Source organism: Nicotiana tabacum, chromosome 4 (genome assembly GCF_000715075.1).
Source record: "Nicotiana tabacum cultivar K326 chromosome 4, ASM71507v2, whole genome shotgun sequence".
Lineage (NCBI taxonomy): Eukaryota > Viridiplantae > Streptophyta > Magnoliopsida > Solanales > Solanaceae > Nicotiana > Nicotiana tabacum.
In genome coordinates this window covers 125,427,744-125,453,749 of record NC_134083.1, presented here as the reverse complement: position 1 = coordinate 125,453,749, position 26,006 = coordinate 125,427,744, and the positions used below count along the sequence as shown (strand labels likewise).

At 36.9% G+C, this 26,006-nt stretch overlaps 3 protein-coding genes across 5 annotated transcripts; 1 reads left to right on the top strand and 2 right to left on the bottom strand.

Annotated features, from left to right (window-relative positions):
* The first annotated feature begins 2,084 nt into the window (after positions 1-2,084).
* LOC107821371 (expansin-like A1) lies at positions 2,085-4,668 on the top strand. 3 transcript variants are annotated; one of them, XM_075252398.1, is made up of 5 exons: positions 2,085-2,261; positions 2,486-2,595; positions 2,738-2,916; positions 3,682-3,814; positions 4,416-4,668. In XM_075252398.1, the coding sequence occupies exons 1-5, from the start codon at positions 2,144-2,146 to the stop codon at positions 4,563-4,565; spliced, it is 690 nt and encodes a 229-aa protein (XP_075108499.1). In that variant the 5' UTR covers positions 2,085-2,143; the 3' UTR covers positions 4,566-4,668. The 3 variants fall into 3 exon arrangements, with proteins under 3 accessions (XP_075108499.1, XP_075108500.1, XP_075108501.1); XM_075252399.1 differs by having other exon boundaries at positions 4,335-4,441; XM_075252400.1 differs by lacking the exon at positions 4,416-4,668 and adding an exon at positions 4,093-4,295.
* Positions 4,669-6,551: 1,883 nt separating this feature from the next.
* On the bottom strand, positions 6,552-8,341 carry LOC107784434 (endochitinase 3). Its single transcript, NM_001425833.1, has 3 exons — positions 7,840-8,341; positions 7,570-7,723; positions 6,552-7,399 (listed from the first exon to the last, which is right to left on the bottom strand). The coding sequence occupies exons 1-3, from the start codon at positions 8,294-8,296 to the stop codon at positions 7,006-7,008; spliced, it is 1,005 nt and encodes a 334-aa protein (NP_001412762.1). The 5' UTR covers positions 8,297-8,341; the 3' UTR covers positions 6,552-7,005.
* A 1,915-nt stretch (positions 8,342-10,256) lies between these two features.
* On the bottom strand, positions 10,257-24,058 carry LOC107784435 (serine/threonine-protein kinase BSK1). Its single transcript, XM_016605568.2, has 9 exons — positions 23,479-24,058; positions 23,259-23,394; positions 22,692-22,825; positions 22,453-22,558; positions 21,643-21,728; positions 21,117-21,305; positions 19,353-19,517; positions 19,143-19,256; positions 10,257-10,882 (listed from the first exon to the last, which is right to left on the bottom strand). The coding sequence occupies exons 1-9, from the start codon at positions 23,818-23,820 to the stop codon at positions 10,628-10,630; spliced, it is 1,527 nt and encodes a 508-aa protein (XP_016461054.2). The 5' UTR covers positions 23,821-24,058; the 3' UTR covers positions 10,257-10,627.
* Between the last annotated feature and the right edge of the window lie 1,948 nt (positions 24,059-26,006).

Genomic DNA, 26,006 nt, shown 5'->3' with positions numbered 1-26,006 from the left:
CAAAGTTTGACCCTTCCTTGGTCGCTCAACAACTCTTTGAGGTGTCCCTGTCGTAGCATGTTTACGACCTCCTGTCTTAGGGCGATGCAATCCTCGATTTTGTGTCCTCGCTCTTGATGGAACTCGCAAAGGGTGTCTGATTTTCTGGTATTCGGGTCTGACCTCATCTTTTGTAGCCACTTCACATTCGGTCCGAGCTTCTCCAAGGCGTAGACTATTTCTGTAGGTGACACACAAAAATTGTGAGCGGATAGTAAATGGGGCATACCTCTTTCGTTCCGGTTAGTCCCTATTCTTGATCGGGGCGGGCCCTCTTCATGGCGGGAGGAGGACGCAATGGTGGCTCTGACATATGGTAGATGTCGTTCCCGGTTGGGTCGCAAGGTTGCGAGATCTCTTCTAATATCATTTCTTCGATCTTTTCTGGATTCGGCTTGCACCGAGGTCAGTCGATGGGTCAGCCCATTGAGGCTGTCCTCGTCTGCTCGGATTTCGGCGCAATATGCATTGTGTATTTCATCCCAAGTAGTTGGGGGGGGGGTACTTCATAAGCCGACTTAGTAACTTTCTTGTTGCCCTCGAACCATTTCTGCTCAGCCCATTTTGAAAAGCTGCGACCGCCATCCCTTCTGATACATTCGGCAAGGTCATTCTTACTCGGTTGAACCGGGCGAAGAAATCCCTCAATCCCTCTCTCGAAGACTGTTTAATAGCAAATATGTCGTTTACTCTCGCCTCTGCCCTTTTGGCCCCAGCATGGGCCATTACGAACATATCGGCCATTTCTTTGAAGGTTTCGATAAAACGCGCAGGTAGTTGTGAATACCAAGTTAATGCTCCTCCCGTGAGGGTCTCGCCGAATATTTTTAACAAACTAGAGGATACTTGTTCTTTGGCGAGGTCATTGCCTTTCACGGCGGTGACGTAGTGAGTCACATGGTCTTCGAGGTCGGTCGTGCCATCATATATTTTCAGATAGGGTGGCATTTTAAATGGATCCCCACAGACGACGCCAAATTGTTTGACCAAGAAAATTAACTCCTCGTTAAAACGATTATATTTATACAATAGCGGGTTAAACCTGGTTAAGGATAATATCTCTAGATGTGGATTCTAATAAAATGATTAACGTTTAGACAGATCTAATAGAGAATCGACAGTAGCATTTAATGTGTGTTTCGAAAGATATCAGTATTAATGAAAAAGCGACTAGCAATAAATAACAATAAATGACATTTAAGTAAATAGGAGAAGTGGTTCACCCAATAAATACTAAGCTAGGTGATTATTCCTCCTGACAATGATGAGTGACAGACAGATCTTAGAACGTTCGAAATATTCTCGGATCTGATGGAAAAGTGTGGAATAATATGAGCAAGAATCTTGATAAAAATATAGTCTTTGTATCTTTACGAGAGAGAGAGAGAATCATTTAACAAAGTCTGCTCTTATCACAATGAATATCACATGCCCTATTCCTTATCTTTTTTTCTATTTATTTGGGACATATCCTCCAATAAATCCTAATGGTACAAGTAAAAAGAATATCCAATGAAATATTTTCTTTAATATCCTGCCCTAATAAATTAGCTGTTACAACTTTTTTTTCAGCGCTCGACATCGACCAACTTTTACATCTCGACCACGTGCTTTGCCATTTCCTAGTCAATCTTGACTGACTCTTTTTTTGATGTTACTTAGTCCCAACTACTAAGACAGATTTTGACCTATATAGTATGACTTTTGTTGCAAAAGAGCGTAGGCAGTTAGTAGGCGTGTGGACACCGCACTAACTTCAGTGTGCTACTTGCCAGCATATCCGCCACTATCGTTATTCATTTTATCTGGCTTCACTTCCTTCCTGGAATTACTCCCCGCCGCGTATTGGCGTTTGGTGTAGGTATCCGTGTTTCCTTTTTCCTTACTTATCTCCTGTGTTGGATTTTTTTTACTGTTCCTCCTTTTTGTTTGCTCTATACATGGCAACAAATTAAAAAAACAAACGCGACATATCGTTGAGTGCACGCGTTAAGAGGCTACTATTACTATTTCAATCAGTTCTCTCAGAATATTTATATAGACCTCGCCACTCCCCATTTAGTCAATCAGTCAGTCATTATACATTTTTCTTGACCAAAGAAATATGGCTCTTCCTTTCGTTTCCTGCTTATTCTTTGTTCTTATCTCCTCTGCAACAGCGTGCGATCGCTGTGTCCACCAATCAAAGGTTGCTTACTTTTCCAAGGCTTCTGCCCTTCAGTGTAAGCTTTTTTATATTTTCTACCCCTACTCAATTCCCTCTCGTTTCTTTATTTTTATAATCTTGATGAAACTATATATTCCTTTGTTTTCTTTTTGGAACTAGCTAGAAAAAAAAAAGCTTTTTAAAAAACTTGTTGAGCAAAATGATACTCCTTCTATTTTACTCTTTCTTTTCACTTGTTAATCTGAGTTTCTGTTTGCTTGTGAATATCCAATTCTACAGCTGGTGCTTGTGGTTATGGCTCCTCAGCTATAGGCTTTAATGGGGGTCGCCTTGCAGCAGCAGTTCCTAGTATCTACAAAGAGGGAGCTCGTTGTGGTGCTTGTTATCAGGTTTTAATTTACCATTTTCGTCCCATAGCGCATATGCAATTCAATTTATTACACCAAAAGAAAAAAAAATTTGGAAATTTTAGTTACTGTAAATATATTCAATATTCTTCCAGATGATTTATGGAACCTAATTGAATTGCAGATAAGATGCAAGAATTCAAATCTTTGTTCAAAAGAAGGCACAACGGTGACTGTAACTGATCAGAATACCAACAACCAGACAGATTTTGTAGTCAGCAGCAGAACTTTCAGCGCCATGGCTAATCAAGGCAAAGCTCAAGACCTTCTCGAACTCGGTATCGTCCATGTCGAGTACAAAAGGTCCATAGGTTACCTTCACTTACTCTGTGCACTACTAGCCTACTACTTACCATGTACTCTTTCCATCTCAATTTATGCTAACATTTTTTGCTTTTTGAAAATTAATTCCACTAATCTTCCGGGTTAAATTGGATTAGATCGATTTAATATTTTAATATGTAAATATAAATAATTAAAAATTCTATAAAAAGTATTATAAATAATTTGTCATGTCAGTATTATAAAAAATAGTACATTTCAAAATATTAGTCAAATTTCATATGGTCTCGGGAAGTGAAGCATGTGGCATTAATTAAGACAGAGAGTACAAATTTCTCATGAGTGTAAAATTGAACACTTAGCGTAATCGTTTGAGTTTAAGCCAAACTATTCAAGAGAAATGGAGGGATCACAAATAATGCGTTCCAAATCCTTAACACACGATAGTGATGCTGGCTTTGGTGGTTTTGTTACAACTGCCAAATATTCTTTGTTTTTTATTATAAAAAAGGTACGTACCTTTTAAGAAAGAAAACTATGTTAGCATGCCCCACTAGATTAGATAGACAAGTGAACATCACTGTCCAGAGCATTATGCAATGCTTACACATACAACTAAGTATAATCCCGCTAGGTTTGGGAGGGTAGTATGTACGCAGATCTTACCTCTGCCATGGGGTACATATTCACGATTGCATTTGAGAAAAAATGATAGGATAAGATTTCCAGATTGATGCTTATATGCTAAAGCTAATATTGCGGGAACAATATTTTTGGTGGGGACAGGGTGCCTTGTGATTTCAAAAACAAGAATTTGGCTATTCGGGTGGAACAATCAAGCAAAAGGCCAAATTATTTAGCAATCACCTTGTTGTATCAAGGGGGTCAAACTGAAATCGTTGGTGTTGATGTAGCTCAGGTAAACTAGTAGTATAGACTTAAATTCTTTTCGAGTTCAGTAGAACAATTGGTTATTTTACCAATCTATATATTTATATAAAAGAGGGTCATCCTCATGGTGATGTGGCACCTTTCTCTGTTCAAGAAAACTATTTATTGTTTTTCTCCTTTTTAAATTTTTTTTCCTCTTTAAATTCTTTTGTTCCCATATTAAAGAGACGCAAAAGTCACGTCTCTTATGCTATGACAGTTAAGACTTAAGAGTTACTAACATAATGAGGCAACGATTAATTTCAGAATGAATAAATTGAACAAAACGGATAGGTTCTTGTACATCTGAAGTCAATGTCCATAATGTACCCATGAATTCGGTGGCAATGGAGAGGATTATTCTTCGGCTTTTTCTCATATTCGTCGCTTCCCTAAAGAAACTTCATGTGATCTCTTTTGACTGCATATTATATCCATTTTGTTTGAGTTTCTTTTATAATTTATTTTTACCTTTTTTGTCAACTTGATGTTTTCCGATAATACATAAGTCGGTGCTAAATCTGCGGTGAACTTCTCGGCTGGTTTAGAAGGTTATTTCACATATTTTTCAAACAATTGCTATTGATCAGCCTGATCCAGAATATGATAAAATAATGCTGAGAACTGACGACCAGCGCGGATATATTGACAATGAAAGTTGCGGGGGTGTATTGACAAAGAAAGAAAATGAAGGCGGAGACAATACAAGGATAGAGAGAGGACAACAAATCTGCTTATAGAGATTCTGCCATTGATCGGTTTAAATAAGTCTGCATAATGATATGATTATGAGACTTTGCACTTTGTTTTGTGGATATATAAACAACATTCCCAATTTGGTAAGATGGAATTGCTGGTATGGTTCATTATTTGTAGATTATTAGCTTCATAATATATTTTAGTTCATAAACAATACCTATGCTAGAGCAGGCAAGCAGTATCATGGCTTTGCTTACTTTGAGCGGGTTAAAGAAAGATTGAAATCAATTCTTAAGTGTCTTCATATATACAGCAGAGAAATAATTATAATACCACTACAGTTCCTGGTATCCTTTCTCATGCTGTTAAATTGCTTTTCAGTGAGCTTGGACAAACTCATCCATTGATTTGTCCTTGTGATATTATCAATATGCTTTAAGTAATTTATAAAAGTTCATAATATCTAAATGGGAATGACTATATATCTACTATATTACTCCTTTTGTTTAGCGAAGCAAGATCGATGCAACTTTGTATGTGGTGTGGATGCTTGCGACTCTTCTGCTTTAAGACGCAATGAATGTTCATTTAAAGAAAATAATGACGTCAAGAATCAACTATGGCTAATGTTGTTCATATTTTATTTTTATTAGAAGTTTGGCAGGAATAGCTTTGATTTTAACCAGTTTTTTGAAGAAAGAATATAACGGCAATTACGAAAAATACATTTAACTTTATTTCTATCTTTGTTTATAAGTATTTATCTGTAGAACGAGAATATACGTATGTAATTACATTTGTCAAAATAAACTTTTTTGCATTTTAACATGTTTCTATTCTTTGTAAGAATAAATATCTTTTTTCTTTTGGAGTTGGATAGCAGTAGAGATGATTGGACTATGGGATTCTATCTGTACAAAGAAAAATAGTGGAAAAAATATTTGAGTGTTACTCATATATTTCCTTTTATCATGACTAAATTTGTAATAAAAAGAGTCATTTTGTAAGTTCACTACTGTTTTTTACGATTGCGCGAAGCGCGAACAATTTAACTAGTAGAAGATAAATGTGATGAAAAAGAGAGAGAGAGAGAGAGAAAGGAAAAAATAGGGAGGAAGGAATTGAGAAAAAGCAGAGTACCCAAGGGAGCATTGCAATTTAGGTTGGTGGTGACAGCCGGGTTTGACGGCAAGTGGTATTGGGCTAAGGCAGTACTACCGGCTAATTGGAGGAATGGGGTGATCTATGACACACGACTTCAGATCACTGACATTGCTCAAGAGGGTTGTTCTCCCTGTGATGATGGAACCTGGAAACTCCCTTAGGTTTTTTTTTTTCACAATCTCTGTGAGTAGAAATTAATTCTCGCGTCCATAGGTGCAAAGAAGATATATATATGTAGATTGATATAATAGGAGTTTCAGTTTTTTTTTTTTTAATAAGTTGCTCGTAATTAATACTCCATGTATTATAGCTTTCCGAGACATAAACTAATGTTCAGATATCTTAAAACACAGATATTTCTCCTTGTCCCAGTTGTCCCTATGCTTATGTAGAGATCTTCATATTTGCAAAGACTTCACCATGCACAATACTGAATCATATTAAAGATATCTCAACTTCTATTTAAACTATCTTTTAAGTGTCTATATATCCCAGTTGCATGCAAGAGTAGTAGTTTGATTTCATTTTGTTAGAGTGACAAATTGGCATTGATGTTTTATACTTGTAATATTAATGGTCCACAATTGGACTAAAAAAGTGAGATTAGTTTCAAAAAGAAAGTGCCATTAATTAGTCTCGAGCTCTATATATAAAGCTAGAAGATCATTTTACAGTCAAATTTGGTTCCTTGTTTGGAGAACAAGCCAAGGGCCTCTTCCTCTAGGTTGAAACAGAGCACTCCATGAGGGCCTGCTAATTATATAACCCCTAGAGCGTAAAATACGTGGCTAATCCAATAAGCTAAATTTCTTTTTGTACGCGGCAGCTGGCAAGGAATCAAAAGATATATATGGAGCGGAATTACAGAGTTATCTCCATGCTCAATTCATTCAGAAACTGCATTGCTGACTTGACTCTACACGAATTCAATGACTGCCAAGTAAGGTAATGTTACCTATCTTTTTCAAACCTATAATGTGAAGGCTAAAAAGAATAATGTGAACGCGGAATTAAGATGAACGATTTCAAATGAATTTTAACCATTCTGCACATAAAAAATTTCTGCCTCATGGGCGACTTAGAGGCTAGAGCATAAGGCACACATATGTCCCACACAAGGCCGAACATTTACATGATGTTCATTAATTAGTACCCAAACCAGTATATAAAAAAAGAAAGAAAAAAAATCCACTGTACATTGTGGACGAACTCTTTGCTTATTGTATACGGTACAGTCGTGGTCCTATATATCACAAATTAATAAGTAGATTATTACACCAGGGTGGGTGTGGGTGAAAGTAAATACAACTGAGGCGATTACATAGTCTCAAGCAAGAGGCCAGAGTTAAAAGACTTCTGGTTGCCGCAGTCAATGTTGTCTCCAGGACTTACTCCAAGAATGGAACAGTACCTCCTATAGAAACCAATACGATCTTGGACCCTAGCGTCAGAGCCATGCCCACATTCCAATCCCCCATTGATGATGTTTGTTATGACACCATATCCTGGGAGGCGGTTCGCTGCTCTGTCAGCCGCCGATGGTGTCCATCGCCCCGTGATCACATCGTGGCAAGATGGCTTCGGTGACTGAGCCGTCATCCAAAACCAAATTGCTGACTTAAATGAGACGACAGCATTGGTGGCCACCAGATCAGGATTGTTTAGGAGGTTCTGCCCTATGGCTCTTCCACAAGGCCCGTAGTTGTAGTTGCTGAATTAAACATCAAAAAAATGAGACTTAATGTTTCATGATGCATGTGACCAAAAGTTATTTTTGCGTTTTTTTCGAAAGAGAGCTTCGGTCAAAATTTGGAGGAGCACAGCCCTATTGCAAGAGCCAAGAAGATATGTGTCAATATAAACAGAAATATAAAAACTCACTATGAAATTTGGATGGGGCCTCTTCCGTAATATTTCTGGCCAGGAGCACATGGCCACTGAGAACTTTGAACACAGTAGCTTGGAGGGTTGCCTTGTTCCCTAAGGTAGCAGTAACCCCATGCGTATCTCCCATCCGGTGCTGTATCCCATCCTCCTGCCAAAAGGGTCCATTGTCAATTAATCAATCTCAACTGATTTGTTTGCTATATATATTTGGCATTTGAGAAATTAAAGGTTATAATATGAAGGTAGCATAGCAGGCAGGCTTACCAGTAGTTTCATGAGAGGTTTGGGCAAAGAAAGCAGCAACCTCCCTTTTTCGCCTGGTGGTGTCACCGGTGGTGCCAAAGCCACGAAATGATCTTGCAGCAGTGATAAAGGCATTATACGTATAAAAGCTCTTCCCTTGGCATGTATTATCATTGCGATGCTTGAGCATCTGATCAAACATGGAACTGCTGATGATGTTGCTGATGTCCCCGGTACTAGGACCAGGAGTAGGGGTGGGTGGTCTTGGGGTAGGTCCAGGGCCAGAAGGACACTGGCTTTGACACTTTCCCGGACCACAATAGTCTTGAGTGTTTCCGCACCATCCAAAGTTGCTGCAGCACATTCCCGAGGGACAACGTGCACCTCCCGCCTGTTTACCGCATTGTTCTGCCGAGACAGCCAGGAGCAGAAACAAGACTAGTAGAGATGAAAGAGCTGTGAACTCCAAAAGTCTCATTTTGACCTTTTTAACTAGCGTAATAAATTGGTGAAGAAGAGATGGCAAGCAAGTAAAGGAGTGGGGGGATATATATATACATCTACCCTGTAGGTTGATGGAGACATCGTATAAAGTCTAGTATAGTAGTTGTGACTTGTGACCAGATATTGTTCAATAAAGAAGGATAATCTCATAGCCTGCCTTATCCAATTTTTTATTCACCAGCTTAAGTTGACAAGTTACAAATATTAATAGGCGGCTCTTAAGTTTTTGAACTCTCCCAGTTCACTTTTACATTGCACGATTTTTCACGCCCCTTAAGAAATAATAAATGAAGTGCATAATTTACCATGATACCCATATTAATTGATGCATATTTTATTGGATTTGAGAAAATAATTTGAAATGAGTAATAAATACTGTGGGTATAATAGGAAATTTTTTTATCTTCTCTTGATATGCGTAAAATGACAAATAAAAATGAAAATTTATTTTTAGTATACATGCCAAAGTAAAAGTGAATGTAGGGAGTAATATATAGTGTCCCTGACATCCATTTTGTATAGGAGTATTAAACAAAAAAGTGGACTCTAATTCGCTGAACCTCTGGCCGATCATCTATGACCACGTAACATTCTGGGATTATTGAAATGTTCCTGGTAGAGTGTGGATGAAGAGCTGAGGTTTATAGGTTGGTAAATATATGGTATAGGAGTACTGTTTTACTTTATGTAACATCATTTACAATTTAGAAAGAAATTCTTCTTTAACCATGATATTTTTGAAATATTTTGGATTATTAACAATTGTGGCTCATAGTACTTTGCGTTTGTGTTATGTCAATATTATTTCAAAATTTGGAAATTCTTTGCCGAATTACCACAAAAGTTAAATAGTTTGACTCTCATACTCTTAAAGTCACTACGCAAAATGGAACCGAAGGAGTATATGGTTACGTTGGTCAAATCTAGATAAGCCCTTTAAAAAGTCATTCACGTCTTTGTATCTGTAAGGTTACCTTCATCAACTTTGTAGCAGCCCGAAAAAGTCAATCACTTCTTTGTCTTTGTCTGTCTTTTATATCAAAACAAACCAATCGTAGAAAGAAAGAGGATATATCCTTTAAGCTAAATTCGAGTCAGTATTAGGTATTGTTATTGGACCACTATCGTACGTCTTCTTCTGCTTGCACATTTAGCTTCAGATCTCGGTTGATGTCGAATTCACTGATGGAGGTACCTTGCTAGCCTTGCATCTCACTGTTTGCCCTACAATAGATATCATATGCTTAACTTGTATCGCCGACCCAAAATTTGTTTGGGACTAAGGCATAGTTATTGTTGTATATGCTCACTTGTATTAGCATACACTTCTGGAATAATTTCACTTCAGACACGCGATTTCCACTTCATACGTGCTTGTCTGAAATTAATTCTAAGACAGTTAAACTTTAAAAACTTTGTAAATTTTAGCTAGTCTTTATTTGTTATTGTAATAAAATTGCTCCGAGGCAGTTGGAAGTTTAATGTAAGGGAAGAATCTTAAAAATGGTGACTTCTCTACTTTAATGACATCATGCAGTGCAGGCACAACCATTCCTGCTAAATTTCTTTTTTCACTTCCTTCACCTTATCATCTTGGCTATTGTGAATTCTGTTTAGACCACCAAAAAGGAATTAATAGCCATTAACTCCCTCATATCCAATAGAAAATTCAGAACAAATGTGATTGGTGGATGCCCACCAGTTGTGCATCCTTCTGAATCTACAAACTACTACAGGTCCATAATATGTCCTCTGTTACACTTCTTTCAAATTTTCTCTTAAAGAATCCACATGTTACTGTATTCCATGAACATACATAACAATATTAACTTGAGACCCAGAAGGCCGTGATTTCAGTTCCTACTTCCACATATAGTAGGATAAACAGTTACCATTAGAGAAAGGAGTTTATAAGAAGCTGAAGGCCTCAATTACCAGAACTATCAGGTGTCCCGTTGTCCTCAATCTCACTGGAATTCACAATTATTCTGAATGTTAGTAAGCAACAATTAGCCATTAAACGTTTTCAACATTACATATGTATGGCAAAATCTATTTATCTTAGAGTGGAGATGTGGGGGGTGGAGAGCTAAACCTGTGCAGCCTAATGAGCACTTTTCCTCTCTTACATCATCTACGGGTTAAAGCTGATCATATTTGACCAAAAGGAGAAGAACCTATCATTAACTTACCAATAACTGGATACATTTGCAAACAAGAAGATGGCTATATCTCTATCAACATTTTTACAAATCAGGGGAGATGAATTCTGGACAATCACTTTATTATCTGAAACAGGATACCTTTACGATCCTTTCCAACTTTTCTGCTTCTTCTCTTCAAGTCCAGCAGCCTCATTTAACATGTCTGCAGCATCTTGGTGCATGTCCAGTTTGGCAAGCGCAACTGACTGCATGTAGAAAGCCATTGGCCAATCTGGATAAACGCATTGTGCTTGCATAGCATCACGAAGGGCCGCATCAGGTTGATCACACATGAGATAACAGATACTGCGTCGTGCATAGACAGTTGGGGAGACCATGGTCCCTACATCTACAAACTGTGACAACAAAGCAAAAGGTATCTTGCTAAGAAAGTCAAGTTCTCTAACTTCCTTCACTCAGCTTCTTCAAGTGAGCCACTACTACAGAAAGATACACGACGGTACCAAAAATATGTGAATCTAGAATGTTGTAAACACAAAAAATGTGAGTAATGATGATCATGCAAGAAATAACCAGGAAAGAAAAGTAAAGTAGCACGATAGAAATTCCTCATTTGCATCGTTTGACTTTCCGTTTTTCCATTCAGCGGCCCATGGTCCCACGGCCTTACCTTAAATGTTGTTCGTAGTTTGGCCAACAATCTGTCGCTTCAGCCAAACCCAAGCCCTGACCAGCTAACCCACCCCATTTGGCCATTCCTATCAGTTTGCACCAGTAAGCTTGTGTTGTCCTTTCCTCTTATAATCTCACACTAAATACTGATATTAATATTTTTTACTCTCCCGGCTACAACTTGCTCCAAACGACCAAAACCTCAGTTGTTCAATTGAAAAATCAGTAAGTTCCCCTATATCTCTCGGAAACCGAATTCTGTACAGAGTTTGATATGATGCTTTTTTCAGAAATCAACGATTTTTTCATTTTTTTTTTTTTCAGAAATCAACGATTTTTTCATTTTTTTTCGGTAGATCAACTGAGAAATTAATGATAACTTAAGGTAGGAAAGAAAATCCACATTCACGCCAACTTTTATCTAGTCAAAAAATAGTTAAGCCCAGCATAATAAGTTGCTTAGGTTCCAACAGAGCAATAACATATTGAACATAGATAAAGATCCCATTAATAATCACCCCAATATCACTGTGCTCTTGCAACAGGCTCCAGTTCTTCAATAGTTTGGGTTTCCAGCTGACTGCTACAGTAGTAGAACTCTATACAAGCTGACTGCTACCGTAGTAGAACTCTATACAAGCTGACTGCTACAGTAGTAGAACTCTATACAAGCTGACTGCTATAGTAGTTGAACTTAGATAAAGATTCCAGCTGACTGCTACAGTAGTAGAACTCTACACCCACTAACTTCAAATCCTAAATCCACCTTAACTTATCCATGACATAAAAGCTATTGGCAGAAGCTAGAGATCATAGTATAGGTTGATTCATAAGCAAATCCTTGTCCAGTATATGTCACTCTACTAAACAATGTACAATTTGTAACTTTTGGACGTATATTTCATATTTTAATTTCCAATCAATTCCAAGAGTATCTTGCTTCGGGATGCCTCCGCTTAAACCAGAAAAAAAGGGCAGCCCGGTGCACTAAGCTCCCGCTATGCGCGGGGTCCGGGGAAGGGCTGGACCACAAGGGTCGCTTAAACCAAAAAAAAGGGATGCCTCCGCTTAAACCATTGAAGAAAATTCACGTGAACAAAAAAAAAGATACTGAACCTTGTTTATCAAAATCCTAAACTCAACAGATGTATCAACTGTCAAATGTTTTAATTTGAAATAAAAAAGCATATACCGAAATTTCACATAAACGTTTGTTGGGCTAAGCCAGCCCACAGACACTCTTAATATTCGGTGATATTGTCCGCTTAGAGTCAAGCTTGCACGGTTTTCCCCAAAAGGCTTCACATATACACCTTATATGTTTCCTTTTCTTTTCAGCTACTAATGCGGGACTTTGTTCGCACACCCAACACGTTTTTAGAAAGAAGCAGTTTGTATACTTAGACCAACAAAAGAGAAAATCTCATACAAGTAATTTATCGCAGAGTCAAAACTATGAAACCTAGGTATTTGTATAGTTTAACCTCAAAGAGATTTACTTTGTTTTGGCAAAAAATGAAATTAACAACACAAGTAGTTGTTTTAAAAACCAGGGATCAAAATATTCCAAGGTGGTAATATTTTATCATTAACCAAATCTTATGTCACACTTGATGAGAGTGCATATTTCAAATTCATAGTGTGTTCCTGTGATTTTTCTCTAGCTAAATTCCAGTTGGCTATTAAAGGAACACAACTTTGAGCTGAACTTACAAGTAAAACATGATTAACTTAGCCACCGCAGAGAGATGTGCAAGTTCACCTTGTAAAACTTGTAAATATAGTGTTTACTTTTTGTGCTTTTCCTCATTAGAATTCAGGAATTATAAACATATGTTGGACACCAAATTAAAGGTAATACATTCATAGGATTGGCATTTTGTATATAATATAGAGATTCTCTTACAATCGTCCAACACTGTATATAAATATAATTTACTCAAGCTAACATTGAGGTAAATATGACATCACAAAATTAAACCTGAAAATGCTAAAAAGGAGCAATCTTGACACACACGTGTGAATTTTTACCTTGAAAATGCTAAAAAGCTAAGTTGCTCGGACTCTTCACTTTCAGTGCCGCACCCGTGTCGACACGACGTGGGTGTGGGTATGGGTGTGAGATCCGTGTCGGATCTGGTCAACCGATTTTGGGTACTTTGACCAAAATCAACGGAAAAATTTGAGATAGATACAATGATTTTTGAAAACAAATCAAAAGTTAGGGTGATATGGAAGAAAATGGAATACCTTGTATATATAAATTTCTATGTCAGTCCTTTTCCTTTTATCTCCTTCTATAATTCTACTCTTGTTCAATATTTTCTCCTTCTCGGAATACCTTATAAGTTTTTCACATAATGTCTCATAATTTAGACATATTTTTATAACTCTATTTTTAAATAATTGAATTATTTTTAGCCGAATCCCCGCACCCGTATCCGTACCTGGATCCGTACCCCCGAATCTTTAAATTTAGATCATGAAGGATCTGACCTCTAGATCTGCACCCGTATCGGACACCCGCACCCGAGTCCAAGCAACTTAGGTTGTATGTATTAAACACAAAACAATACATGGGTTGTACTGAAACCATATATACAAGTGAGCAAAAAGAGTAAACCAGTCTACATGTCTAACATGAACCTAATGTGTCTAAGATAGAAATAGTATCCTCTAGGTAGATCTTGTTGCACCAAAAACAAAAAATCTTAATACAGCTAAGTTTGATCTCTTGCAATGTGTTGTTGTTCTCGAAACATCTAGAGTTCCTTTCTTTCCAAATTGTCCACCAAATACTAGCAGGGACCATTCTCCATCTGTTTTTGTTGTATGCCCCAGCTCCAGCTGCTTCCCAACTAAAGAGAGCTTCAGTAATCTTTCTAGGCATTGTCCAAGATATGCCTCTGAGATTAATGAAGATCTTCCATAACTAATCAGTTATCCGACAGTGCAAAAATAGGTGACCAACTGTTTCCACTTCATTTTCACAAAGAAAACATCTTGAGCATAGAGTCCACTTACTCTAGTTTAAGTTTTCATGTGTGAGCACAACTTCCTTTGCCAGTAGCCATGAGAAACATGCAACCTTATATGGTATCTTGGTCTTCCAAATATGTTTCCAGGGCCAGTTGGTGACTTGAAATATTGGTTGGTTTATCGTTTTGTAGGCTGCATTGACACTGAATTTTCCACTGCTATGTCCCTGCCATCTCAATGTGTCATCTCCATTCTGAATTCCTGTGAAGTTGTCTAGTTGTTTGTAGAACTCAATCATTCTATTTATCTCCCAATCATTCAAGTCTCTTCTGAGTATTAGTTCCTAACCTTGAGGTGACCACATTTCAGCTATAGATCTCTGTTGGTGATGAGCTAGAGCATATATGTCAGAGCATAAATCCTTCAGAGCTCCATTTCCCAGCCAATTGTCATTCCAGAATGATTCCTGCTACTATTTAGCACTTTAATAGAGACTTGTTTTTTTAGAGCTGACCATAATACCCTTATGGATCTCCAAAGACCAACTCCACAGGCTGTGCTAACTGGTTTAGTCATCCAATTGTCTTCTACTTCATATTTAGCTTTGATTACCTTGCTCCATAAACTTTTAGGGTCTTGAGAGTATCTCCATAGCCATTTTAGTTTAAGGGCTTTGCTGTGATTCTTCAAGTTTCTAATTCCCAATCTACATTGCGCTTTGCTGAGAGTTACCTCTTTCCACTTGACCAGGTAATAGGCCTTTTTTTCCTTTTTGCCTTGCCACAAAAAATTCCTTCTTATGTTATCCAGCCTTTGAATGACTCCCGCAGGAATGGGAAAAAGGGACATCATATAGGTTGGCAGTGAATCTAATACCGAGTTAATCAGAGTGAGCCTTCCTCCCATTGACAAATATTGACATTTTCATCTTGACAACTTTTTCTCACATTTCTCCAGTACATTGTTCCATATTGCAGTAGATTTTGACTTGGCCCCCAGTGGCATACCCAGATAAGTGGTAGGGATAGTCCCCACTTCTCCCCCGGGATCAGTGCTAAATCCTCCATGTTCGTTACTTCATTGATCGGGAAGAGATGACTCTTTCTCCAATTAATGTGTAGCCCAGAAATTACTTCAAGAAGAACCAGTATAATCCTCAAAACTCTTAGTTGTTCCACTTCTGCATCACAGAAGATTAATGTGTCATCAGCATATTGAAGATGTGTAATCTCCTGGTTGTTATGTCCATTCATGGCTACCTCAAAGCCTTTAATCCACCCATTGAGTTTGGCTTTTTTGATCATGTTGCTCAAACCTTCCATGGCTATTATGAAAAGAAAAGGTGACAAGGGATCACCCTGCCTGAGACCTCTCTCAGTAGGAAAGAATCCTTCTCGAGAACCATTAATAATGACTGAGAATTTGACAGTAGATATACAGAATTTCATCCATTTAATCCTGTACTCCAAATCCCATTTGTTGTAGCATGTTTAGTAAGAAATTCCAATTCACATGGTCAAATGCTTTCTCAATATCTAGCTTGCAAAGGATACCAGGCTTCTTCTGTTTTTGTCTTGAGTTTATTGCTTCATTGGCTATTAGTATGGCATCCATTATTTGCCTTTCTTTTATGAATGCCATTTGTTGAGAATCTATCGATTTTCCCATCACCTTTTTCAGCCTCTCAGTCAGGACTTTTGCAATAATCTTGTAAATGCTCCCTATTAGGCTTATAGGCCTGAAGTCCATCAATTCCTTTGCACCATTCTTCTTGGGGATCAAGGCAATGTAGGTTGCATTGAAACTCTTTTCAAATAAACCATGGGAGTGAAAATTGTGAAACACCCCCATGATGTCCTGTTTAAGCACCTCCCAACATTTAATAAAGAATCCCAATGTAAAGCCATCAGGTCTTGGTGCCTTGTCCATAGTACACAATTTCAAACACCTAAAAATTTCTTATTCATCGAATCTGCTTTGTAGTAAATTTTTATCTTGCTCAGTTATTGTTGGACAACTCCTAAAATTGGTTGCAGGTCTCCATTCTTCAGTCTCAGTGTAGAGTTATTTGTAGAAACTTACTATCTCATTTTTGATTCTTTGTGGATCTGTGATTGATTCATCTTGGACCATTAAGTGGTCAATGTTGTTGCATCTTTTGTGAGCATTGGCAGTCTTATGGAAGAACTTTGTATTTCTATCTCCTTCTTTGAGCCAAATGGCCCTGGACCTTTGCCTCCATGCCACTTCTTCATTCTTCAGAAGTTCTTCATACTTCAACAGTAGTGATGTCTTATCCACCATTTCCCCCTCAGTTAGGCTTCTGACTTCTAGTACTCTGTCCAGTACAGCCAGTTGCTTAAGAAGGTTTGATTTTTGGGCCTTCAAGTTGCCTTGGCAGCTTTTGCTCCATTCCCTTAGTTTACCTTTCAAGGCCTTTAATTTACAAGCTAGAAGATAATCAGGTTTTCCTGCGAAATCAAATGATGTCCACCAACTCCTGATTCTGTCAACAAAGCCATCTGAGTTCAACCACCAATTGTCAAATTTGAAATATGACTTTGGTTAGTCCCAATTTCCACATTGTAAAACAATAGGAACATGATCAGATGTCACTCTCTGAAGAGCGAATTGTTTGATGTTGCTAAAACAGTCATCCCACTCTTCAGAGATCAAGATTCTGTCAATTCTTGATGTATTGGTGTGAGTGTCCCCTTTGAACCAAGTATAAGTGTCTCCTTCTAGCTGAAGATCACTCTATGAAGATTGAGAATTCCACCATAGCTGTGGACCTTCTCCTGCAGTTTCTTTTCTCAGTAGGGAATCTAACAATGTTGAAATCCCCACAAATTGCCCATGGACCCTCCATCAGACCCCTCACAACACTAATTTCTCCCCAAACCTCTTATCTTTCGATGTCACAATTAGAGGCATACACCCCTGTAATATGACATTTAAAGTTCTGTAACATGCCTTCAAATCTGCAAGTCAAAGTGTATAACCCAATTTGAAGAATCTCCCCTTTCCATACCCTTCTATCCCATATCATCATGATTCCACCTCTAGTACCACTGGCTTCTAGACAAGCATAGCTTTCCCATCTTCCTCCCCAAATATAATTAACAATATCTTCTACATCCCCTTCAAGCTTTGTTTCTTGCAAACATATAATGTCTGCTCCCCAATCGATGAAAGAATTCTTCACCAACCTCCTCTTATCTATTTTATTTAATCCCCTCACATTCCATGTGACTAATTTGAGCTTCATTGATCAATTAAGATTAAAGCCCTTCCCCCGCTCCTATTTCCGTTGCTTTTGAATTTAAGATCAAAAGAGGCCAACCCTTATAGTTCTTGTGACCCCTTGAAACTGCTCTTCTTGATATTAACTTCTGCTTCCATCTTCTTTGCCTTTCTGCTACTATCAATCTGCATGAGAAGTTCAAGAGCTTCTTCTTCATGGCCCTGGAAATCAACCCCAAACATTTTCCCCAATTTTATCAAATTTTGATGAACCCAAAGTGTTGCATCCATCTCATTATCAGGAAGAAGATTCTATTGTTGTAAGGGTTCAGCATCCTCCACTACCCATTCATCAATATCTGGACCTTCTTGGTGAGTGGTCATGGCCTGGTTCTTCTCAATTGCACTGTAATCGCTACCAGAATATTCCCCGATCTTGATTATTGCCATGGAGTTTAGGTTTTTCTCTGCTTACATGTCTTCCTTTTCACCATCAGTATCTGAAGTAGCTATATTTTCTGTTTCTTCCTTTTCTGACTCTGATGTTAATGAATCAGAGTGATTCATTGTGTATCTTTATTGTTTCGGTTCAGATGTGACTTTTAAGTCTATAAAGAAAGGATCGAGTATTCCTTCTTTATTTGGCTTATTGTATAAGTCATTAAAAATGACTTGGGCTGCAAAATCTGGCCCATAAGTTGTGTTTACAGAATCTGAAGCATTGGGCCCAATAGAGTGGCCCAAACTTGTGTTTAAATCTTCTGAAACCCTAATCTCCTTTTCAGTAGCCTCCCCCTTATTTTGTAAAATTGTGACAGCTAGCTCTTCACTTGAGAATCCCATGTGCTCTTTGCCTTTATCACGTGAAACTGCAGGGCTGAGTTGACCCATCTCTTTCACGTAGGTTGTTTTTGTCCATCGGTCCTTTTACATCTTCGGACCTCTGGATTCTTCAGCAATCTCCTTCAGCTCCGACGATCTCAGTTCAAATCGGGTTTTCCTCTCCACCCAAATTGGAATAAAAAACTTGATGCCATCTCTCTCAATAACAACCTAGCTAGGGCAGCACCGACCATCTCCTGCTATCTGGATCCTAGCCCACTTGAGGTTGTTCTTTAGGCCCGTCTGTGTTTTTCCTCATTATTATTCAAGAATATTATAAGGGTATAAACATATGTTTTACACCAAATTAAAGGTAATACATTCCATAGGATTGGCACTTTGCATATAATATAAAAATTCTCTTAAGAATTTCCAACACTGTATATCAATATAATTCCTCAAGCTAATAGTGATGAATCAAACAAATAACAACAAAAATTACGCCTCAATTCCAAGCAACTTGGGGTAGGATACATGATTCCTCACTGCCATGTCACTCCATTTAAGCTCATCTCAGTTCAATAAACTATAAAACCATATAAAAACTAAAATGAAAAAGCGCTAGTTACTAGAAGTTCTCTAGATTCTATTGGAATATATATCTCTTACGGGACTAAAAGACTTCTAGAAAACACTGAACCTAAAGAAAACACACTAACATGACTAAAACTTAATCCGACTAATTGGTATCACATTATATAGATTTTTTACTTCCATTGAATTCTATTTTTTGCTTGGGATTTTGCATGGATTCCAACCACACAGATGCATTTTAAATTGCCGTTAATATCCGTCTTCTAGATATTGTATCATTTATATTGCACCATTTGCTAGGTGACTTACATGTTTAATCATAGTAATTACAGTAGAAAACCATACCTGAGAATAACAATCTATTGCCGTCTTGAACTCTTTATCACGAAAAGCATAGTCCCCGCGCTTCCTTGCATCTAGCATATCTCTCATTTGTTGAGTCCACTCTTGGAAAGATAACTGGTACAAGTAATGTTCAGATCCGACCTTTAGTAAGAGTAGTAAGAGAGATTAACATTAGCGAACCAAGCAATCAATCGAGCCAGTCAATTTTACCTCATTGGTTCCTTCGTCATCTCGGTAGTGTGTCATAACCAATATCTGATGGATTGCTGTGAGATCCATTCGAGAACATGCTTCCCCCATTGGTGAAAGAGGGCGCAGGGGGGCTGGTGGGGCTTCCTCTTGTTTAGAAATTCCAAGCATGACATAAGATGGAATCTGAAATAGGATAACAGCAGCATAATATTACTGCCTGAAACATTCGCTCTCACCAATATTAGTTGAGCTCTCCCCCTAGCTATAGATTCTTGAGTTCTGAGTACTTGAAGCAAAGTGTTCGAGTACTTGAATTCTTTAATTGTATTTAAACCATACAAAACAGATTATTTTATAGGCTGTCTCACGGAAAGCTAGTCAACAAAGGCTGGAAACACAATATCACTCATATTGCACCTGACGATTGTATCTGTGATGCAGCATTACATTTTCAAGCAGTTGAGAAAGCAAAGACAAATTTAAACCATGAGCGGGCAGATTATCATCCATCTTCTTTGCCAACTTTACAGGATTAGAGTAAGAAAATAACCAGCAAACTGCTTGTTGCAAGCACTTTGTTTGTTGTGACGAAGTTATGTCACTTACATGCAAGGGGTGTGAACTCGTTGAAACTTAAGAATTAAGTTTTAAACAGCCCACTTATAGTATTTAAGTGCATGACATCAAAATTGTAAGGAGAAAAACTCAAATTAATGAAGTAAAAGGTCACAATATATAATAAAAAATAATTTAACACAGCCACTGGCAATTGGTTTTGGCTATGATTTACTTTCTGACATGATAGAATCCAATACATGTTCCTGACTTCCTGTAGCCATTATCCTCTCACATGTCATGGATGGTGATATACTATGTCCAACATTCAGTGTTTCACATTCCCACACTCCAGGCGTAGGCTTTCATTGCTCATGTTTCAACATTAATAGTACTTGATCTTGCAACGCATTAAGAGAAAGTGCTATCATTATCAAGATCATAAATAAAGATTATGGGCTAATACACCGAAGTAAACTGGTTTTGAGCACGAATTCACCGTCACCCTCTGCTATTTCAATTATCTTTGGGATGTCAACAGAGTAAATAAGTGGGAGTGACAAACATGATATTTGACATCACAAAGATATTCCAAATAGTAGAAGGGGATGAAGAAATCATGCTCAAAAACAGTTTATTGAGTCGGATTGGCCCACAATCTTCATTTAAGATCTAAATGATTATCAACTTGCAAGTTCTATCTATTCGATGTCCCGAAATTCTTCACCAAAATCAATAAGATGTCGTTAGATTGCTTATGGATAATCAAGAAATTGAAAAGGTAAAAGAAAAGTTGAGTACAAAATAATAAATATGTTGCAAATTGAAGCAAACAAAGGCGGCCCGATAAATAGTGAAAGTCAATTCTGAAAATTAGAAATTATAGCTTCTAAAACACCAATCTTCCAGGAAATAAAGTTATTCGATCTTCCATAAGTAACAACTTAATTCTCGATGCTTGGTTATCAGTTATCTAATTTTATAACAAGGAAATTATCAGGACAACCTCCTGACAATTTAAAGTCTTAACAATACATATTTGGATGGCACATGTTCCAAGAGATAGAGAGAGACTCCGCATAAACTCAGATGAATGAGTTACTAGCCTTGGTCAATCTGGGTTAGGATTAGGAACCAGTCTCTTGAGTCTTAATCCCCTCAAATACGGATTAGGAGTAAGGATCTTTGTTCTAGGGTTAATTGATCAAAGTCCAATTAGATCATTACCTCAGTTTTGGTTTGTAATGGAGCAAGTGTAGCAACAAGATCCTTTGTACTCGGCCTCTCCCGAGGTTCATATTGCAAACATTGTGAGGCAAGACCAACAACAACTGTTGCTTCTTCTGTGGAGAAATTACCCTCCAGATGTGAATCCATTAAAAGGATGATGTTGTTCCCCCGTATCATGTCAAGTGCCTACATCCCAACACAAAATCTCACCATTACAGATAATTCTTTAAAGGTAGTGCAATCGTAGCTCCACATTAAGATTGTCCAAGAAACATCTAATTTTGCAACAAGGTTCCTCCTTTTAGTTTCATGTTAATTTTTAGTGGCATGTTAGCAGGCATTAGCAACAGAGCCACCCACAACTGAGGGATGAAAGATCAAATCAAAATATGCCATTTCACAATCTTGTTGGCAATTTCACCATCACAGATAAGTAAATTATTGATAAGATAGACCGACAAAGAGGAAAATGCAACATCTTACTTTAATTTGCTGGGAGTGATAGGGAGAGAGAGCAACTCACATGACTTGGAGGAATATGCTTTCCACTTAGAAGGTCCAAAAGGACCGTGCCAAAACTATACATGACACTTTCAGGGGTGACCCTTCCTGGAGAACACAATTAAGATCATGTTTCAGATATAAGGACCATTCATGCACGTTAAGGGAGACATTAACCTATACTGCAGATAGACTAATTACTTACCATCAACTGCTAGACCATTTATAATGAAGGCGAACAAACAGTCTCAAGAAAGTTTGCAATTGATAAGATTCTTCTTCACCTTCATTGTTGAACGTAGTTCATCTATGGCTACATAACAAAATAGTTCTACGGTATATTACAGGCACCATTACTTAGAAACAAAAAAATACATATAACTCCTTTTGCCTGGGACCAGTTGAAAAATTTCCAGATTTCACATGTCTCTCACGTAGTTTAATGACAAGCCCATTGGAAACACAATTGAAACAAAATAATAAGAGAACAATCTTCAAAGAAATCCTACGGTACCTCCAATAAAATACAAGTAAAACTGAAAGTACATTGATTTTGAATCCACTTAATGACCTATTAGTACTCCCAGCATAGAGTACATTAGACATTTCTAGTTCAGAAGAATATATTTCATATTCAGTTTCACCATCCGCGAGACGGAATGGGAGCATAAGAAAATAGCAGTATGATGCATAAGTAGAATCCTGGTTCGTTCAAAAAGGTTCAAAACAATGTATGATATGAATTTGAGGTGCAATAGCCAATAAGGTGACTGCAGTCATAAAGTAAGAGGATAAGAAAAATGATAACTTTGCTGAGCTGAGAAATGTTTACCATTTCTTAAATATTCGGGAGGAGTATAGGCAAGATTTGTGCTATAACTTTTCCCATCGCAACTATTTTTCATCAGGCCAAAACATGAAAGTCGTGGATCACCACCCTACAAAGTCCAGTTAAGTATGAAATCTCATCCTGTCAGCAGAAGTTGAAGGTACAAATACAACATTTTAACTAAACGAAGGAACTAGCGCAAAAGTTTCTCCAATTAAGGGGAAAATAGTTCCTGATAATACCTCTTCAAAGAGAACTCTATAAGCATTTAGGTCATGGTATAATGGACGGCCTTCATTTGTACAATAGTCCAAGGCTTCAGCTATGGAAAGTGCCACCCGAAGGCGCATAGCCCACTCGATCATCTGACTTTCCCCTGAACACAATTTGGGGAGCAGGGAATTACAGGAGACATGTGAGGAGGCGATAATCAAATACTCCTTCGTTCCAAAAGAATGACTTTATTTCCTTATTAGTTCATTTCGGAGAGAATGACACATTTTCAAATTTGGAAACTAGTAAACTTGAACTTCCCGTTTTATCCATGACAAGCTTGTATAGCCACACAAATGTTATGTCATAGTATTTAAAACCACATGTTTCTAAATTCCACATTTCTTTCTTAAACTCCATGCCATATAAATTGAAATGGAGGGAGTAACTAAAATAGATCTAATAAGAGTTGTAGTCTCCAACATTGCCCATCAACAGCCTATCTGACATTGATTAATTAGGAATAGTAGATTCAGTTAGAATTCATTTTACTTAAAGAATCTAAGCTTCTACAGAGTTTGATCAAGAAAACGTACAATGAAATAAATGCTTAGCAAGAGTATCATTAGGCATGTATTCAGCCACAAGCAACCTCTCATCACCATCGCAGCAATACCCAATTAAATTAGCCAGCCTTTTATGCCTCAACCTCCCAACTCCCCATGCTTCCTCCTTCAAAAAAAAAAATACATTCAAGCTGATTGAGAAGCAGATTATTATTGAAATTTTAAAATTAAGTTAGTTAAGCAGAATTACGGCAAACAGCTTAGGGTCAGGCCAGGCGAGTCTAGAGAACTTCTTGACAGCGATGCAGTGGCAGTTCTGGAGTCGGCCTTTGTACACTACATTGGGGGCCTTCTCCCCACTTTCGGACACAATTAATTCAGAGCTGAAATTATTGGTGGCGGTTTTGAGGTCAGTTAATGAGAACTCGGAAAAGGAGGGGATGGTTGTGGAGTCAGGCGCGGCAGCAGCGACGGTGGGTGGGCGATTAATGAATGGCTCGGTTTGGAATTGGATAGGGCCGTGATATTGAGGCTTGTCGTTTTCTGGGTGTGTTTCATTACTGGGAAAAAACTTGGATTCACAACAGCCCATGACTCTATCCACTCTCACACAAATGTTCAGATAACAGAGAGAAACATGTTGGATAAAGAAAAAATGGGACTTTTTCTGCTTTCTCCTTCTCTTCTGGTTAGAAATGAGAAAGAGAGTGATAAGCTTCTTGGTAGTTTGATTGCTGTCGTTTAACAGTTAAAACTACAAACAGACTTTTCCGTCGTGCGACCCCTCTCCTGTTCTGTTCCTGTCCTGTCCTGTCTGAAATCGAATAGGTAAAGATATTTTAGTGGACTAGAAACGCGCTTATATTCTATCTTAATAATTATTAAAAATACAAAAATTACATAAATATTATATTAAAATTATATTTTAGTTAAAAATAAATAAAAGTTAAAGAAAAAGGTATAACTTCCCGAAAATGATTAAATCATATTTAGCTCAACAAAAGAAAAACTCTGCTCATAGAAATCCTTAATCATGTCAATTCAAAAATTACAGAAATATTATATTAAAATTAAATTTGAGTTAAAAAATAAAAGTTAAAGGAAAAGGTATAGCTTCCTGAAAATGATTATTGATGATCATATTTAGCCAACTCAACAAAAGAAAAACTCTGCTCATAGAAGTCCTTAATCATCTCAGTTGTTATATTAACTTAAAATTTACTCCAGTTTTATAATTTTATTATTTCAAGTTCACGAGTCATCATGCTTCTTTTTAGTCTCTTGGCCTATTACGCCACCCATCTGTCTCTCCGTCTTTCTTTCTTTCATATGCTTAAAAAATTTCTTAGTTATTTATTTTAATTATTGATATTAGTTTTTAAATATTATACGAAAACCCGATGAATAGAAAAGTATAAAAAATAACTTTAATATACTGAACAATAAAAATAATTAAATGATAATTTTTTCAATATAAAATTTATTTTTAAAGAGTAAAATATTGACCAATATTATACATAGGGGCTTCATGTGTTTATCGAATCAATTAATCTAATAATTGCTATACACAATTAGATAAATTCATAGTAGATACATGAAATATACTACATACGAAGAAAAAAAAATGAATTAGTTTTAGAGTCTTTGTATGTAGTTATGGACTTGAAACTCCTGTTCCTACTCGTAGAGCAAGAGACCTTCTTTTCTACTATAAATTTCCTAGGACGTATGACCTTTTAAATAGTTAGGATACTTAACAAAAGCATATATTTCTAAGTTTCTTCCTATCTTTTTATTTCGTTAGAATCAATTCAATCACATTTGTATCACTTTAACTTTCCTAAAATATTTGAAAATTTTAATTAATTAAAATATTATATTTCCTTGTATGCAAGGGGACATCAATGACTACTCCTAAATAGGAGGAAATTAATTAAATGATTAATTATTAAATATTATAAAAATAATCAAATGATTATTTTGTCCAGTGTGAACTATATTTTAAAGGGGTAAAAAAGACGAACGATATTTTATTAAGGGCCTTCGTGTTTTTAATATAACTAGATTCTCTGCATATGCGTTGCACGTATAGGTCGAATTATATAATACATGATTTTATATTAAAAGAAATATTTGAGTAAATAATTATATATAAAAGACTGAAGCACAAGTTTATCTGAATGATTGATGTGGATCGTAGTGTGCTGACTTGTTTGTCTAGGTCACGATGATCGGATATTATTAAAACTTGTACAAATAACACTTTAACCGGATATATGTGATATTTTTACTTACAATTCATTTTCATGAGGTGCACACTTGTAATGAAGCATATTCTCACATAATAACAATATTATTGGAGTATGTTCCTGTCATTCGTTTTTGTTACTCTGTCATGATGAGGACTCTTATTGTCGATATTGATATCCCTTTTGAATGTACGACGTAAAGTTTGTTATATAAAAAACATGTTATGCTGGATAAAATCTAACATTGAGATTGTTTGACCTTGTGCTTTATTTAGAGTCATTGCAAAATATAAACGTACAAAAACTTATTATCAAACAATTTTAAAAAGATATTCTTCAGTTTTTGGGAGAGAACAGTAAATCCTTAAGATAAACATATATTAGGGATAGTATATTGACCTTTGTAATTGCTCCATGTATGATATTGTTCTCAAATCTTTCTATAAGCCATCTTTGTACTATTACATAAGGTATTTGAAGGGTGCAAACTTACTTGTTCAAGGAAATAAATTTATATAGTTTCTAATTG

What these genes read in the sequence shown, in the direction of transcription:
- LOC107821371 (XM_075252398.1), top strand. Translation starts at nt 2,144, where the DNA reads ATGGCTCTTCCTTTCGTTTCCTGCTTATTCTTTGTTCTTATCTCCTCT. An exon ending in CAAGGCTTCTGCCCTTCAGT is followed by an intron (nt 2,262 to 2,485) that starts GTAAGCTTTTTT and finishes CCAATTCTACAG; the next exon opens with CTGGTGCTTGTGGTTATGGC. An exon ending in TTGGTGTTGATGTAGCTCAG is followed by an intron (nt 3,815 to 4,415) that starts GTAAACTAGTAG and finishes GCTATTGATCAG; the next exon opens with CCTGATCCAGAATATGATAA.
- LOC107784434 (NM_001425833.1), bottom strand. Translation starts at nt 8,296, where the DNA reads ATGAGACTTTTGGAGTTCACAGCTCTTTCATCTCTACTAGTCTTGTTT. An exon ending in AACCTCTCATGAAACTACTG is followed by an intron (nt 7,724 to 7,839) that starts GTAAGCCTGCCT and finishes CCCTTTTGGCAG; the next exon opens with GAGGATGGGATACAGCACCG. An exon ending in GGCCCCATCCAAATTTCATA is followed by an intron (nt 7,400 to 7,569) that starts GTGAGTTTTTAT and finishes TGTTTAATTCAG; the next exon opens with CAACTACAACTACGGGCCTT.
- LOC107784435 (XM_016605568.2), bottom strand. Translation starts at nt 23,820, where the DNA reads ATGGGCTGTTGTGAATCCAAGTTTTTTCCCAGTAATGAAACACACCCA. An exon ending in CATTACAAACCAAAACTGAG is followed by an intron (nt 19,518 to 21,116) that starts GTAATGATCTAA and finishes ATCCTATTTCAG; the next exon opens with ATTCCATCTTATGTCATGCT. An exon ending in ATGACGAAGGAACCAATGAG is followed by an intron (nt 19,257 to 19,352) that starts GTAAAATTGACT and finishes TACTTGTACCAG; the next exon opens with TTATCTTTCCAAGAGTGGAC.